This window comes from Scylla paramamosain, chromosome 23, assembly GCF_035594125.1.
Source record: "Scylla paramamosain isolate STU-SP2022 chromosome 23, ASM3559412v1, whole genome shotgun sequence".
Lineage (NCBI taxonomy): Eukaryota > Metazoa > Arthropoda > Malacostraca > Decapoda > Portunidae > Scylla > Scylla paramamosain.
The window spans coordinates 16,409,340-16,423,254 of record NC_087173.1 but is presented as its reverse complement, the minus strand read 5'-3'; the positions used below and the strand labels follow the sequence as shown (position 1 = coordinate 16,423,254).

Sequence of the window (13,915 nt, the reverse complement as noted above, 5' to 3'; positions counted from 1 at the left end):
TGTGCCCATGGTCCAATGGTGCAGCACTCAGGATGCTTCTACTTACGGATGTCCAACTAGCTTGCTGCACACTGTCCAGTTCTGTAATACATTCCAGCCACCCCCCTGAGGTGAGGGAGGGGTTGGTGACGGAGGTGCTGACAGGGAACGTCCACCGGCGCGCAGTGAGCACAAGCGTCCACACTCCCTGAGTCTGAAGACAGAACACTACATGTTAGTCTTAGTCAGTCATGAGGCACGGAGTGGATCCTCCACGAGGTACTGATGGAGATGCTGACGGGAGGCTTCCTAAAGGTGGAGGTCACTGAGCACATGGCCTCAGCTCACCAGAGATACTTTGTTTCTGTCCTGGTTTGTCTTCACTTCCCAAGAGGGTTGTTTTTATTCCTAGTGCCAGGCCCACTGTGACCCTCATAAAAAGGGGTCACATGGATGGAGACTGGTTAGCAGTAGCAGTTTTTCATGTAGACACAGGTCTCTCGCCTGCATCTACTACCATTTCACAGCTCATGTGCGCCCCAACAGGCTCGTGGATACTTTTGTGTGGGTGCGTGTGTGTGAGTGTTTGGGGCGTAACATTTATTATTATTATTTATTTATTTATTTATTTATTTATTTATTTTTTTTTTTTTTTACTGTCTATTCTATTTTTTTTTCTCAGATTCCTGATGCAGTAACAGCCTACTATCTCAACTCCTCTGGTTTTGATACTGCTGATGGCCGACTGTAAGTATCTCTCTCTCTCTCTCTCTCTCTCTCTCTCTCTCTCTCTCTCTCTCTCTCTCTCTCTCTCTCTCTCTCTCTCTCTCTCTCTCTCTCTCTCTCTCTCTCTCTCTCTCTCTCTCTCTCTCTCTCTCTCTCTCCTGTTATACTTTAATTAGTACACTTTGAATAAATAACTAAATATTTGTGTTTTCATGAATCTGTGGAGTTACTAAAGTCTCTAACACACACACACACACACACACACACACACACACACACACACACACACACACACACACACACACACACACACACACACACATATCCTAATACCCTAATTGTTGCTTCTAGGGTGCATCTCACCTCCACATCTCACACACCACATAAACACACTGTGACACTGATTGTTCTCTCCAGACTGTATCTCACTTCTGTACCTCACACACCGCACAGTAACACACATTGACATCTTAGTTATTTGCCCCAGGGTGCATTTTACCTCTACACCTCGTATACCACAAACGCACACCCTGACACACTGATTGTTTCCTCTAGGGTACGCCTCATCTCTTTGGCTGCTCAGAAGTTTGTATCAGACATTGCCAATGATGCACTGCAACACTGCAAGATGCGTGGTGCCCAGCAGAGCAGCAGCAAGATCAAGGGGAAGGACAAGAGGTTCACACTGACCATGGAAGACCTCACTCCTGTCCTGGCAGAATATGGAATCACTGTGAAGAAACCACATTATTATATCTAGTGTGTGTGTGTGTGTGTGTTTGTGTGTGTGTTGATGTAGTTCCTCTGTTCTCATCTTTTACTGCTATTGGCATATGTGATGTGTAGTTCATTATTTTATACTGGAGTGTAACAAACATCCTTATATGAATAAAGGTTAAATTTATATATCTATTTCTGTGTTTATACTTTTCCTATCATACACTGTTCCTTTTATTCTACTTTCTTCCTTCTCTTACACATTCCAACACTCTGTCCTTAATTTTTTTATGTCCTTACAAGCTCAAATTCTTCCCAACTTTTCTTTCCCTCACACACTAACACCTCTATTTATTCATGCTCTTGCAGCTTCTAATCTTATTCTCCACTCTTCCTTTCTCTCACAAACTCAAATGTTCTAATTCTCAAATTCTCTTCTGTTTCCTTTCCTCTACATGCTCCATCACTATCTTCAGTCCCAGCAACCTCTTGCCCTTTTATTCTACTCTCTTGTTTTCTCTCACACACTCAAACACTTCTGTCCTTCATTTATTTGTCTGGAAGCTCAAATTCTCTCATTCTCCTCTATCCTTTATCTCTCACACATTCTAACTCTGTCTTTTGTTTATTCTTGTCCCTGTAGCCTTAAATAATTTCATTCTCTATTAATTTCTCTCACACACTAATATTCTGGTCCTCCATTTATTTATGCCCTCATGTTCAGTCTTTGATATACTCTATTGTCTTCTACCACATTTGCATACACTCTTAGGCACCCTAACTAGCCAGACCACCTCAGGATGCTGGATTTCACCTTGCCACTCGCAACCACTCCACATACCATTCCTTCACCTTGGCATACACACTTACATAGTCCATTCTTTGCACAACACAGTTATTGCTCAAGTAATTCACAACTGGATGGAACTAAAATCCCATATGCTTCAACTAAACACACATGCACATCAGTTAACCAGCATCTTCATTGTTTCATCCCCTTTCAATGATTACCTAATACTGTGACTACCTGTTATGTTTCTTTTCCATTTGGACAGCTGCTGGAGTGGTGGAGTACTAGTTGGGCATAACACTGGTGACAGGATGGAGCAGAAGTGGCAATCCATATTATATTGCAGCTGTTAACTGTGTGCACAGCTCCCACCAGCTGCTTGTGACCTGAGGAAAGGTAATGGAGATGTCTTCTGTTCCTAGTTCAATATTAGTTATATCCTCTAAATTTCAATAACCCTTTTGACCTAACTTTTGGGACTGTTACTCTAGTGGGCCTTTTTTTTTTTTTTTTTTTTTGGAGGACCTGCACACAGGAAAGTTCCCGCACACTCTGTACATGTGCTAGCAGTCTCACTTTGTGATGGGCCGCCACCTTCTCATCAGCTAACCTAAACTTTAACCTTAACCTAATGTAACCTAACCTAACTACCCCATACCAAATTACTGGATAGGCTCTCCTATTTATTACAAGACATTATTTTGGCTAGGTTAGGTTAGATGATGAGGTGCTTGCCAATCATGAGGCATGACTTCTCGCACATTCGCAGCGTGTGGGGATTTTCCTGCGTGCAGGCACTCCTCCTTTTTTTCCCTCTTACATGAAAAAAATAAAAAATAAATAAATATAATAATAATTATAACATCTGATTCCTGCTCTCAGGAACTTCCCTATGAGATGTGATAGGGTTCTACAGGGCAGGAACCAAATGCCTCAGAAAAGGGTAGCTAAGAAATATAATGAGAGAATTGTGATAACAAATCCAGATAAGACATTTACGCAACAACCAAGGTATAATGGCTGGTTGGATTGAGACACCTCAATAACCCAAAACCAACACTAGCATTGGTCACAACTATTCACACCTAGGCCCACCATGAGTAGGGTTTGCAAGACACCTTAATAACCCAAAACCAACACTAGCATTGGTCACAACTATTCACACCTAGGCCCACCATGAGTAGGGTTTGCAAGACACCTTAATAACCAAAAACCAACACTAGCATTGGTCACAACTATTCACACCTAGGCCCACCATGAGTAGGGTTTGCAAGACACCTTAATAACCAAAAACCAACACTAGCATTGGTCACAACTATTCACATCTAGGCTCATCATGAGTAGGGTGTGCAAGACTATTGCCCTCAGAAGATCTCAGAGGTGCCAACACAACCTAGAGACATGTCTAATGGAAAACTACGGAGATGTACATTATTTCCATGAATTTCTCTCTCTCAGGTAAAGGAACTCAAGTGATTGACACATGTAGAAGTAAGAAGCTAATTAATTATATCTGTATTCTAAATAATCCCTTTACAATGATCCAAATTCATACTGTGATCCTAATTGACTTCCCAATCATCCCCTCAATGACAAGCACATAATGAGCGACTGCATGACCCATTTGAGACAGACTGAGAACCTGGAAGTGTTAACTGTCAAAGTTCAGTAGCACCGAAAGTAAATTTCCTCTTGATCCCTAGACTCGTATTCTTAAACACTTTGTTCTCATCCGGATTATTTTTAAAAAGCCAGATAGATTATATATAATACTTTTTGAATTTTTAACACAATCGGAAAACATTTGGAAACCCCCATTAATAACAAATCGAGATATGACCAAAGCTTTTAGGAATGCCGTACCAACGAACGACTCTCTCATGATAAAATACCACAACACATCTCAGGAAAAGCAGAATTCAGATAACGGAACACGTGTAGTGGAAGATGATGCACGATTTATACCACTAGCAGTCTCGGTCACATCATTGTAAATTGTATAAATGGATCGATAGATAGATAGGTAGATAGACAGATGGATAGATAGATAGAAGAGAGCAAAGACCGAAATAGTGTATGGAAAGAGAAGAGGGGTGAAGTGATGAAATTGAAAGAAAAAAATAAATAAATGAATGTGGGAAGGTGCACATGCAACGAAAATATGGTTCCTCAGATATTCAAGTCACATTTAATTGATTAGCGGCGAGGTAGTAATATATATATATATATATATATATATATATATATATATATATATATATATATATATATATATATATATATATATATATATATATATATATATATATATATATATATATATATATATATATATATATATATATATATATATTACCGCCATCCTATCAAATGTGACTTGAATATTTGAGAAACCACTTTTTTCAAAGTTCTGTCATGAACGAAGTGGAGGTTCACGTGATGACAATGGCTCTTACATCACACACCGACCTGCCATGAAGAGGTGGTCTTGGCGTTCAAGTTGCCAACTATTACAATTGTGTCTGTCATTTGTCACAAGGGTTAACACGTGGTACAGTGGATTAATCATTCCGTCAGATCCTCATGATTATAATAACTTAAACCGCCTTAGAAACAGATACTCGTATAATATGAATAAGAAAAGAAAAGAAAACAAAAACAAAAACAAAAACAGCTTGCGTAATTGATAAAAAAAACCCCTGATTACTGCCTTTAACTCACTTTACGGTACTGAAATCATGGTTACATTATACAATTAAGTAGGATTCGTCATTACTATCCTTTTACACGAAACAAAGGACACAATGGCCATGAAAACTAGTCGCTCCGCATCATGAGAACGTTTACAGGAGAGTCCTGCTTTCCCACTGTTCCTCGTTGTGTTTCAGAAAGACCGTGGCGAGGAAACACTGAAAAAGATAATCGGGAAACACGTATTTATTAATGTAGGATTGAAATATGACCATGGTGAGAGAGATCCATAGGTGAAGTATCATGTGTAATAGTGAGAATCTGAAAGTAAATTTATTTATTTATCTATTTAAGTGTATTGATTGCAAGGCTTCGTAAACCCTCGGGCGCCGCGTGACAGGAGGCTGAGGCGCGGCCGCTCACTACTACCACTGCACCACCAGTGTGTTGAACGTGTTGAAAGAGGGGGGTTGTATGCAGTTTCCTTCCTCTACTTCTAATGGCGCTTGCAGGACATGGTGAAATCACTGAAATTCTGACGTAAATATGTGGCGTCAGCTTTTGTCGTGCTGGAAGGTGATGGAGTAAGGAACTTCTGGCCTAATGGACGGGTGTTGAGGGATGGTGTACGTTATGTGGGCCAATAGGAAATGTGTAAAAATTGGCACTAGTCATTTCTAATGCATGGAGGTGGTGGGATAAGGAACGTATGACCCAGTGGAAGACTCCACAGGCACGGTGTATCGTGTAGCCTATAGAAAATGTGTAAAGTCTGACTCGTTTACAGTGTTGAAATGTTTTGAGTTGCTGTTGGTTTTGAAGTATTGTTCCTTATGAGTTTTAACCCATGTCCTTCCAGCTCAAAACCATTCTTGTATTTTCTTGTAACTTCACATTGTATTCCCAAATATTACGGCGTCTCTCGAATAACAGCTCGAGTGGAAAAAGACGCGTTGTCAAAGGTGTCTTCGTGTTTTCAGTGATACTTCCGACACCCAACCTCCATCATAATACAAAAAAAAAATACTGTTTTTGTACTATCACAAGCAATGGTAATAAAGCCAAACACAAATGTAGACTCTGATGTTTATAATACCAGTGGAAGTGAGAAATCTTTCTATCATCTCGGTAGAAAAACTCAACTAACCTGGAAACACAAACAGTTGTCTTGGCTATGAGTCACGTCACGAATAATAGAATCTTGAACTTAGACGCTATTGATTACTTCCAAAATCTGCCGTGAGATCAAACCCTTTGTTCTGCTAGATAAAGAAGATGGGGCAGTCTTCTGTGAGCAAGCCCCTAAATCCTGTACTGGGTGAGATAGAAGAAGGAGCAGATGCATTAACACTTCTTACCTCCAGAGAAGAATACAGCACCTCCATTACCATGATGATTCCCTCCTCTGTTCCTCATCCTCGCACCATAGCGAGTTCTAGGAGGAGGAAGAGGACTCACAAAATAAATTCGACAAGGGAGGAGGAAAATGAAGATGAGGAAGAGGATTGTGTCGGATCTCGCGCCAGTTTGTGTCAATTCTCTCCGAAAAACCTTGGAATGGTGAGTAACAGGTAGTTGCTTGATGATGATGGTGATGATAATCTGTGATGATGGTGATGTGTGTGATTGTTATTATTGATAGTACGAATTTATTTTCCAAACGTTCGTATTTCCCGGTTTTATGAACTTTTATTGTAAATTATGTATGTACATGCGTACGGTATGTATGTGTTAATTTTGTGTTTGTATACTTGCACGTGTGTGTGTGTGTGTGTGTAAGGGAGAAGAGTATTTCTCTCTCTCTCTCTCTCTCTCTCTCTCTCTCTCTCTCTCTCTCTCTCTCTCTCTCTCTCTCTGGATTCCACCGTGTAATGAACTCGTCAAGTGCAGCATGACGTTTTTGTCCCACAGGATGCCGCCTCGCAGGAAGTCACGCAGTCAAAACAGATATGTAGGGGAATTTTATCGATTAATCTGATGGTATAGAACATTGCTTTCCTATCCCCATCTTGTCTGCATTGACTGATGGATCTAAAGTGTTGAGTTGGGGGAGGGTTATAACTAGGAATGCTGTGTGTTTCTTGGTTATGACCTTGGATGTGTCACAGTAACGAGGAAGAAAGTATGGGTACTTAACCTCACAAATTTCCGGAAAGTCTCTCTCTCTCTCTCTCTCTCTCTCTCTCTCTCTCTCTCTCTCTCTCTCTCTCTCTCTCTCTCTCTCTCTAAACCTGGAAAAAAAAAAAATCGTATTTGTGCACATTCTGCAGTGAACTCCCATGAACTCTTGCATTCAATTGCGTCACATGTAACTTACGATTGCCTCTCGGAACATTACCATTGCAAATTTGGTGGCGTTGATATACACGTACGCGTAGCTTGATAAAACCATTCGATATTTCTACGTTGAAATGATAACTATCACATAAATATCTAAAAATCAGTTTGGGCTCGTGAAAAAAAAATGCAGTGAAAATTTTACTAAACTTGTGTGTGTATGTAGTACCCGTAAGCAGGACAAAGGAAGGAGCGGCGGTCATTACAGGAAACATCAGTTGCTGGAGAGAGAGAGAGAGAGAGAGAGAGAGAGAGAGAGAGAGAGAGAGAGAGAGAGAGAGAGAGAGAGAGAGAGCATTGTGAAAAAAAAAAAAAAAACGCGTGATGTCAGCGATAAGCACGAGGCTGGAGTGTGCTTTTTGTGACATATCCTGCAGCATGGGACGTATCATACGTTGACTGGATGCTTTTGAGGCAATAACACGCTTTTAATAGAACCTTAGCAACTATGAATATGGGAATGAATCTTATGTGGTAATAAAGTTGAAGGATTTGAATCAGATTATACACATAGCAGCAACAGAGCCAACCCCGGTAACACAAACTTAGAAATTCAGGCTTTATGGAATAGTCCTTGCAACATCATTTTATACACAAATAAGTAAAGGTAAGATATTTAAGTGACCTCAGATGTTATGCTGGCCATGATGCAACAAGCTGGCGAGCTAGGTTATGGGGGACGCTGAAACCCACTCGCCTCCTGAACTTGACCTTGAGGCTGAGGTGAGAATTCCTTGGGTACAGTTGTTACTCATGCATTCTACGTAGTGATCCAGGCAACGAGTTTTACATGCGCGAGTTCTGCAGTAAGTTCTGCACGTATGTCTCTGGTAGCGTGCTTGATTATATATATATATATATATATATATATATATATATATATATAAAAGTAAATAAAAAAAAGTGTTACTAGTGCTTCCCTGACAAAAAGTTTTCAAGGTTAGTGGTGTGTGTTTGTGTGTGTGTGTGTGTGTGTTGGCCTCCATCTTGGGCCACCGATACGAGTACCGCTGCCGTTTTTATTATTTTTTTACTCGTGTTTAAAGCTTAGAGTTTATGCAGTTATGTGATAAGTTATGAGTTATTTAAAAGAATGTTAAGTTTTAATGATTAACAGTCACTGAGGGTTATGCGGATGAGTGCCTTTGCAGCTGTGAATGGTGTGTTACGTATAGGCTGCCAGGGAAAATTACTGGTATTTATGCGCGCGCACACACACACACACACACACACAGAACAAACGCGTATGTGATAAGACTGGCAAAGCTTTGTTTTCATATATTTTTGCTTTAACTATTTGAAACAGTGTGTGTGTGTGTGTGTGTGTGTGTGTGTGTGTGTGTGTGTGTGTGTTTACCTAATTGTATTGTAAGGGAGGGGAGGCATGCTCGTGGTCCCATCTTTGTATCTCTTAGTGTCTAATATGGTCTTAAAATCATGTACTGTCTTCGCACACACTACCGCTTTGTCCAGTCCATAGCATATGCCCGCTATTTTGCGAGGAAAGCTGTTCTTTAAATTTCTTCTGTATTTATCTTTTTGAGTTTCCTTCCATGGCCTCTTGTATCCCATGTGTTCCATTTCAGTAAATCTTCCCTATCAGGAAACTCTATGTTCCTCATGATTTTATAGATGATTAACAAGTCACCTGTTTCTTTGTTCTAGCGTTGGTGAGTCTAGTCTTGCCAGTCTCTCTTCGTAGATAGAGTTAGGGCCAATTTTGTTGTTGCCTTTTGGAATCTTTCGAGCTTTTTAATATTCTCTTTTGTATTGGGTGACCACAGTACCGCTGCATATTCTAGTCTTGGTCTTATCAGGTGACTGATATTTTCTTTACCATTTCCTCATCTATATATGTAAATGCCACTGTAATGTTTCTCAGTAAGTTGCAGATTTCCACAACAATTTTATTAATTTGCTTATCAGGTGACATGTTATCAGTAATGAATACTCCTAGGTCAGTGGTTCTTAACCTTTTTCACTGTATGCACCCCTTTCAGATCAGTAGTCACTTCTCGCACCCCTGAATTGCTGAAATAAAAAAAAAAAGCTAAAATATAGTTGATGTGCCATGTATTAATAACAAAACAACTTTTTCTTTTTTTAATCTTCATTCATAAAGCTTGCAGAACACTGTTGTAGCAAAAAGAATTATTATTATTATTATTATTATTATTATTATTATTATTATTATTATTATTATTATTTATTTTATTTTTTTTTATGAAAAAAATATCGCGTATATAAAACTATATTTTTACTTTATCCATCCTCACACTCCTTAGGAACTGGCCTCGCACCCCCTAGGGATGCGAGCACCCCTGGTTAAGAACAACTGTCCTAGGTCCTTTTCAGATTTTGCTTTCTTTACGTCGGAGGTTGTAGGAAAACACAGGTGTATGGAGTTGAGTTTATTCCCAACCAGTTTCACCTATAGCTTCTTCAGGGGAACTGGGTTTGCTGCTGCAGCGGGATCCGTCTAATTGTGTGGGAGGAACCCGCTGCAGCACTCTGTGCCCCCAAGGTCACGGGCAGGTGACACGGCGGCCAATCGGTGACCTGTTTTTGGGTTTGGCGGTTCACCATAAATTGCCACCATCCCAATATATGGAAGCTCTGGACCAGAGCAAACCAGTTCCCCTGAAGAAACTGTTGGCGAAACCAGTCAGGAATAAACTCAACTCCATACACCTGTGTTTTCCTCCCACCTCCCCCTCCAACTTGTCTAAATGTCTGAACATTTCTTTTACATCCTTTTCTCCAAGTATATACTGCCCTGTTTTTGCTCTTTCCAAACTCCATTATGGTGCTTTTCCCAGTGTTAAAATCCATTTCCCATTTTTGGCTCCTTTCCCAAAGTTTGTCAAGATCTTGCTGCAATATTCTGCAGTCTTCTTTCTGTACTTACTTTTCTCACTAGTTTTGTGTCATCAGCAAAGAAACTCATATAACTGTCTATACCCTCATCCATATCATATATATATATATATATATATATATATATATATATATATATATATATATATATATATATATATATATATATATATGTAGCCGCACCGGCTGGGCATCAATTGGCTCTCAGGTGATCTGTTTTACTGATCACACCTATCATTGTAGGGTCGAGGAAAGGCAGTTCTCCCTGACACATTTATTGATGAGGTAGGCATGACCGTAAGAACTGCGAACAAGTTCTCGGTCTCAATTTTTTACAAAATAACATTATACACTGATATTAAACACTTTCAACATATTACAATATTCATTAACAATACATGCAATTGACTTGGCACTATGACAATCAGTTTTTACTACAAAATTAAAGTATTTACCTCGGTCACCATCCTGCCTGTCTTTGTCTGAGTGCGACTTGGCCGCACTCAAGTTTAGCTCTTAACTTCTTGAGTCTCTGCTCTGCTAATAGTTTGTTGTTTGGAAGCTTGACGTTATCATCTTTAAGAGGAAGGGGCAACTCATAATGGCCATCCTTCAGCTGATGTACTCCTTCTTTCATCTTACTCATAAACCTTTTATCTTCATATGATAATGGAGTGTCAGCTGACTTTCTATCACTGAAGTCAAGTTCAAACATATCTCTCACTTGAGAAGGATTAATCATCTCTTTGGTTTTAGTAGGAACCACTAAGAAATTAACCCTCTTTTCTTCATCGATTTCTACTTCTTGTGTCACTGTTCTGTAGACTACCACTGTATCCTCCAATGGACTTGAATGGGGTGAGATTTTACCAATGATCCCCCAACCTAGCTCTGTCCTACGGGCATAGGGATGCTTCTTGCTATCACCTGCTATTTGCTCTTCTGCCATAATGGCTTCTGCACAATCAAGACCAATGAGGAGTCCTATGTCAACGTTTGGGTCATATTTCATTAGTTTGTCAGAGATTGCCTTTAAGTGGGGCCAGTCACAAGCAGTCTCGGGCCTTGGTATCTGACTCCGTCCAGCTGAAATGTTTTCTGTTGAATATGCTGAAGGGATTGATATTTCCACTTCTTCATTATAACCTCTTACTTTAAGTCCATGAATTTTGATAGAATCAGTGATTTGTTTTCCACTTATTGTGTGGATATTGAGTGACACTGATGGTCCACTAACTCCCAATTTATTCAGAGTGCTTTCCTTGATGAATGAAGCATCAGACTGCTCATCCAGCAGGGCATACACTAAAACTTTATTCTCTTCATTACTAACATGATGTAACCATACAGGAACTATCATGGTGTGCATGTCATGTGTCACTGATTCTGTAACTTTGACCTTATTGGCTACTACTGTGGGTTTATCATCTTTAGGCTGAGTTGCTTGTGCTGGCACCTTTTGGCTCTCAGTTCTTGTCATGTCATCATTGTGAAGAGCTGTGGGATGGTATCTCTGACATACTTTACAAACTTTCCTTCTTCTACAATCCTTTCCTTTGTGACCCATTTTTAGACACCCTGTACATAACCGTTTTTCTTTAGCAAATTTGTACCTAGTATTACCATCAAGTTTGGCAAATTCCTTGCAATCATCTAAATCATGATCCTTTGTACAGTAGTGACAGAATTGTCCTTTCCTTTCCAGGTCCTTGGGATACTGTTTGTTGGCTTGTACATTTACTTTACTTTGGAATGACCACATTGGTTTTTCCTCAATTGCTTTAGCCATGAAAGTTCTACTCCCTCTATTCTTTGTCATGATGTTTGATTCCCTTGGTTTCCAATTGGTTGCCTTTGTGTGAGTTTTGATCCAGTCATTTACTTCCCTACTTACTGAATTCCAGGAAAGAAATGGATTGCTTGCTCCCTTTGCTTCTTTCTGGACAAATTCACATAACATTTCAAAGGGTGGGTGGTGCTCTTCATTGCTACTAGAAGTGTTGTTATTACTGTTAGTATCAAGATATATCATCGCTTGCTTTCTCCAGTCATGAACAATATGTTCAGGGAGTTTTGCTAGCACCTTTCTCTGCTCTCTAGGGTCATTCAGAAATGACAAATAAGAAGTGTGTTTCATTGCAGCTAAACAGCACTTCAAAAAATCTGAGAATGCTGTTAATGCTGGACCATTATGCGGAGAGATTGGTAGCCAATTCATTAACTTATTTGTGTAAGCATCAGCTATGATGCTTTTGTTTCCAAATCTATCACTAAGAATTTTCTTTGCTTGCACATAGTCAGCATCAGAGTTAAAGTGCATTAACATTTTAATGGCATCCTTTGCCTCACCAGTTGTATACCTGTCTAAGTAGGCAAGTCTCTCTTTACCAATAGAAGTTTTAGACTCTACATAAGTTTCAAAGTTTTTCAACCAACTTGGAAATTCCATGGGTTCTCCATCAAAAGTGTTAGGCTCTATTGGAGGGAGGCTCCACTTGGGATCAGGTATGTTGATTGCAAAGGTTCCCCCAGGATGGGAAAAGGATTGATGATTCTGTCTCACATTATTCACATTATTAGGCATGTTGACATTATGAGTGTGTCTACGAGAGCTTGGTACAAGACTTTGAGCTGTAGGGTTGAGATTTATTACCTGAGGTTCACTAAATATTTGTCCATGTACTTCATTTGTCATCAATTCATTATCTCTATTGCAAGAAGAAGGTTTCTGTGGGTCATGGAATGTAACATATTTGTGAGGCATGGCATTGTCACTTTGTTGATTTGCAATTGCTTGTGCTTTCATTTCATTTTGTGACTCTATGTATTGTTGAAGATAACTTTGCTTCTCTACACTTTCATCATTACCTGGAAGCATTTTTACTTCTTCTTCAACTAAGCTAAGAGCATTAAGTTCTGCACTAGCAACTGCTAAATCTCTCTCTTTCTTTTTCTTTGAGAACATTGCTTCTGCCTCTGCTTTTGTCTTAGCTAACATAACTTCTGCCTCTGCTTTTGTCTTAGCTAACATAACTTCTGCCTCTGCTAAACTATCATGATATTCCATTTCCTTTCTAAGTCTGGCTACCTTTGCTGCTACTTCTTGCTTTCTTTGTGCTGCTGATGAACGTGATGAAGTAGATGAGACTCTAGAATGTCTAGACCGTTTGCTAGAACAAATTGATCCTCTGTCATTCTTTAACTCCTTTCTTTTACATTCTATACTTTCTAATATTTTATGGTGAACTCGTTGATTGTGTTCCAGCTCTTCATTTAGCTCCTCTGACTTTTCTGGCTCTAGTTCCACCAGTTTTGTATATTCACATAATACTGATGAAATGCCTCTATTACTTCACTTGACATGGGCTCTAATTCAAAGGGGCTAATTACAATTTTTAATCCTTTCTTAATTTTGCTGGTAACACTGCTCCATTTACGCTTACAGGACTCTGCTCTTCCTTTGGTTACACTGACTTGATATTCTCTTCCTTTATCGGTTGGCACTCGCTCCTTGACACTAACTTCTTCATTACAAGTTTGATCCCTGTCCACTTGCTCACCCTCACCTTCCCTAAGGCCATCTACGGCATTAATTTCCTCAGTATCAGACATATCTAACAACTTAATTGTGTCAATACTGAGACACTGAAAGAGCAATTAAATTACCACTCTTAATACTAGCTAATTGTGGGTAATTTTCACTTAGGCTACTCAATTCAGTGCACATACATACTATTATACTTTCTTGCCTGTGACCATGGGTTCTAAAAAATGGTGGCGAGGCACAGTGGGTAGAAG

The 13,915-nt window shown here is 39.5% G+C and overlaps 2 protein-coding genes across 15 annotated transcripts in view; both read left to right on the top strand.

Moving 5' to 3' along the window:
• The window catches only part of LOC135112284 (transcription initiation factor TFIID subunit 10-like), a 15,723-nt gene extending 14,106 nt beyond the window's left edge, over positions 1–1,617 (top strand). For both annotated transcript variants that reach the window (XM_064026587.1, XM_064026586.1), the window contains exons 4-5: positions 662–726; positions 1,261–1,617. In XM_064026587.1, coding sequence (XP_063882657.1) covers positions 662–726; positions 1,261–1,465 — 270 coding nt within the window. In that variant the 3' untranslated portion in view covers positions 1,466–1,617. The remainder of the gene's footprint in view (positions 1–661; positions 727–1,260) is intronic.
• Positions 1,618–5,312: 3,695 nt separating this feature from the next.
• The window catches only part of LOC135112281 (protein unc-13 homolog D-like), a 149,296-nt gene continuing 140,693 nt past the window's right edge, over positions 5,313–13,915 (top strand). For 4 of the 13 annotated variants that reach the window (XM_064026582.1, XM_064026583.1, XM_064026584.1 and 1 more), the window contains exon 1: positions 5,450–6,463. In XM_064026582.1, coding sequence (XP_063882652.1) covers positions 6,179–6,463 — 285 coding nt within the window. In that variant the 5' untranslated portion in view covers positions 5,450–6,178. The other 9 variants (XM_064026570.1, XM_064026572.1, XM_064026574.1 and 6 more) reach the window with 9 other exon arrangements.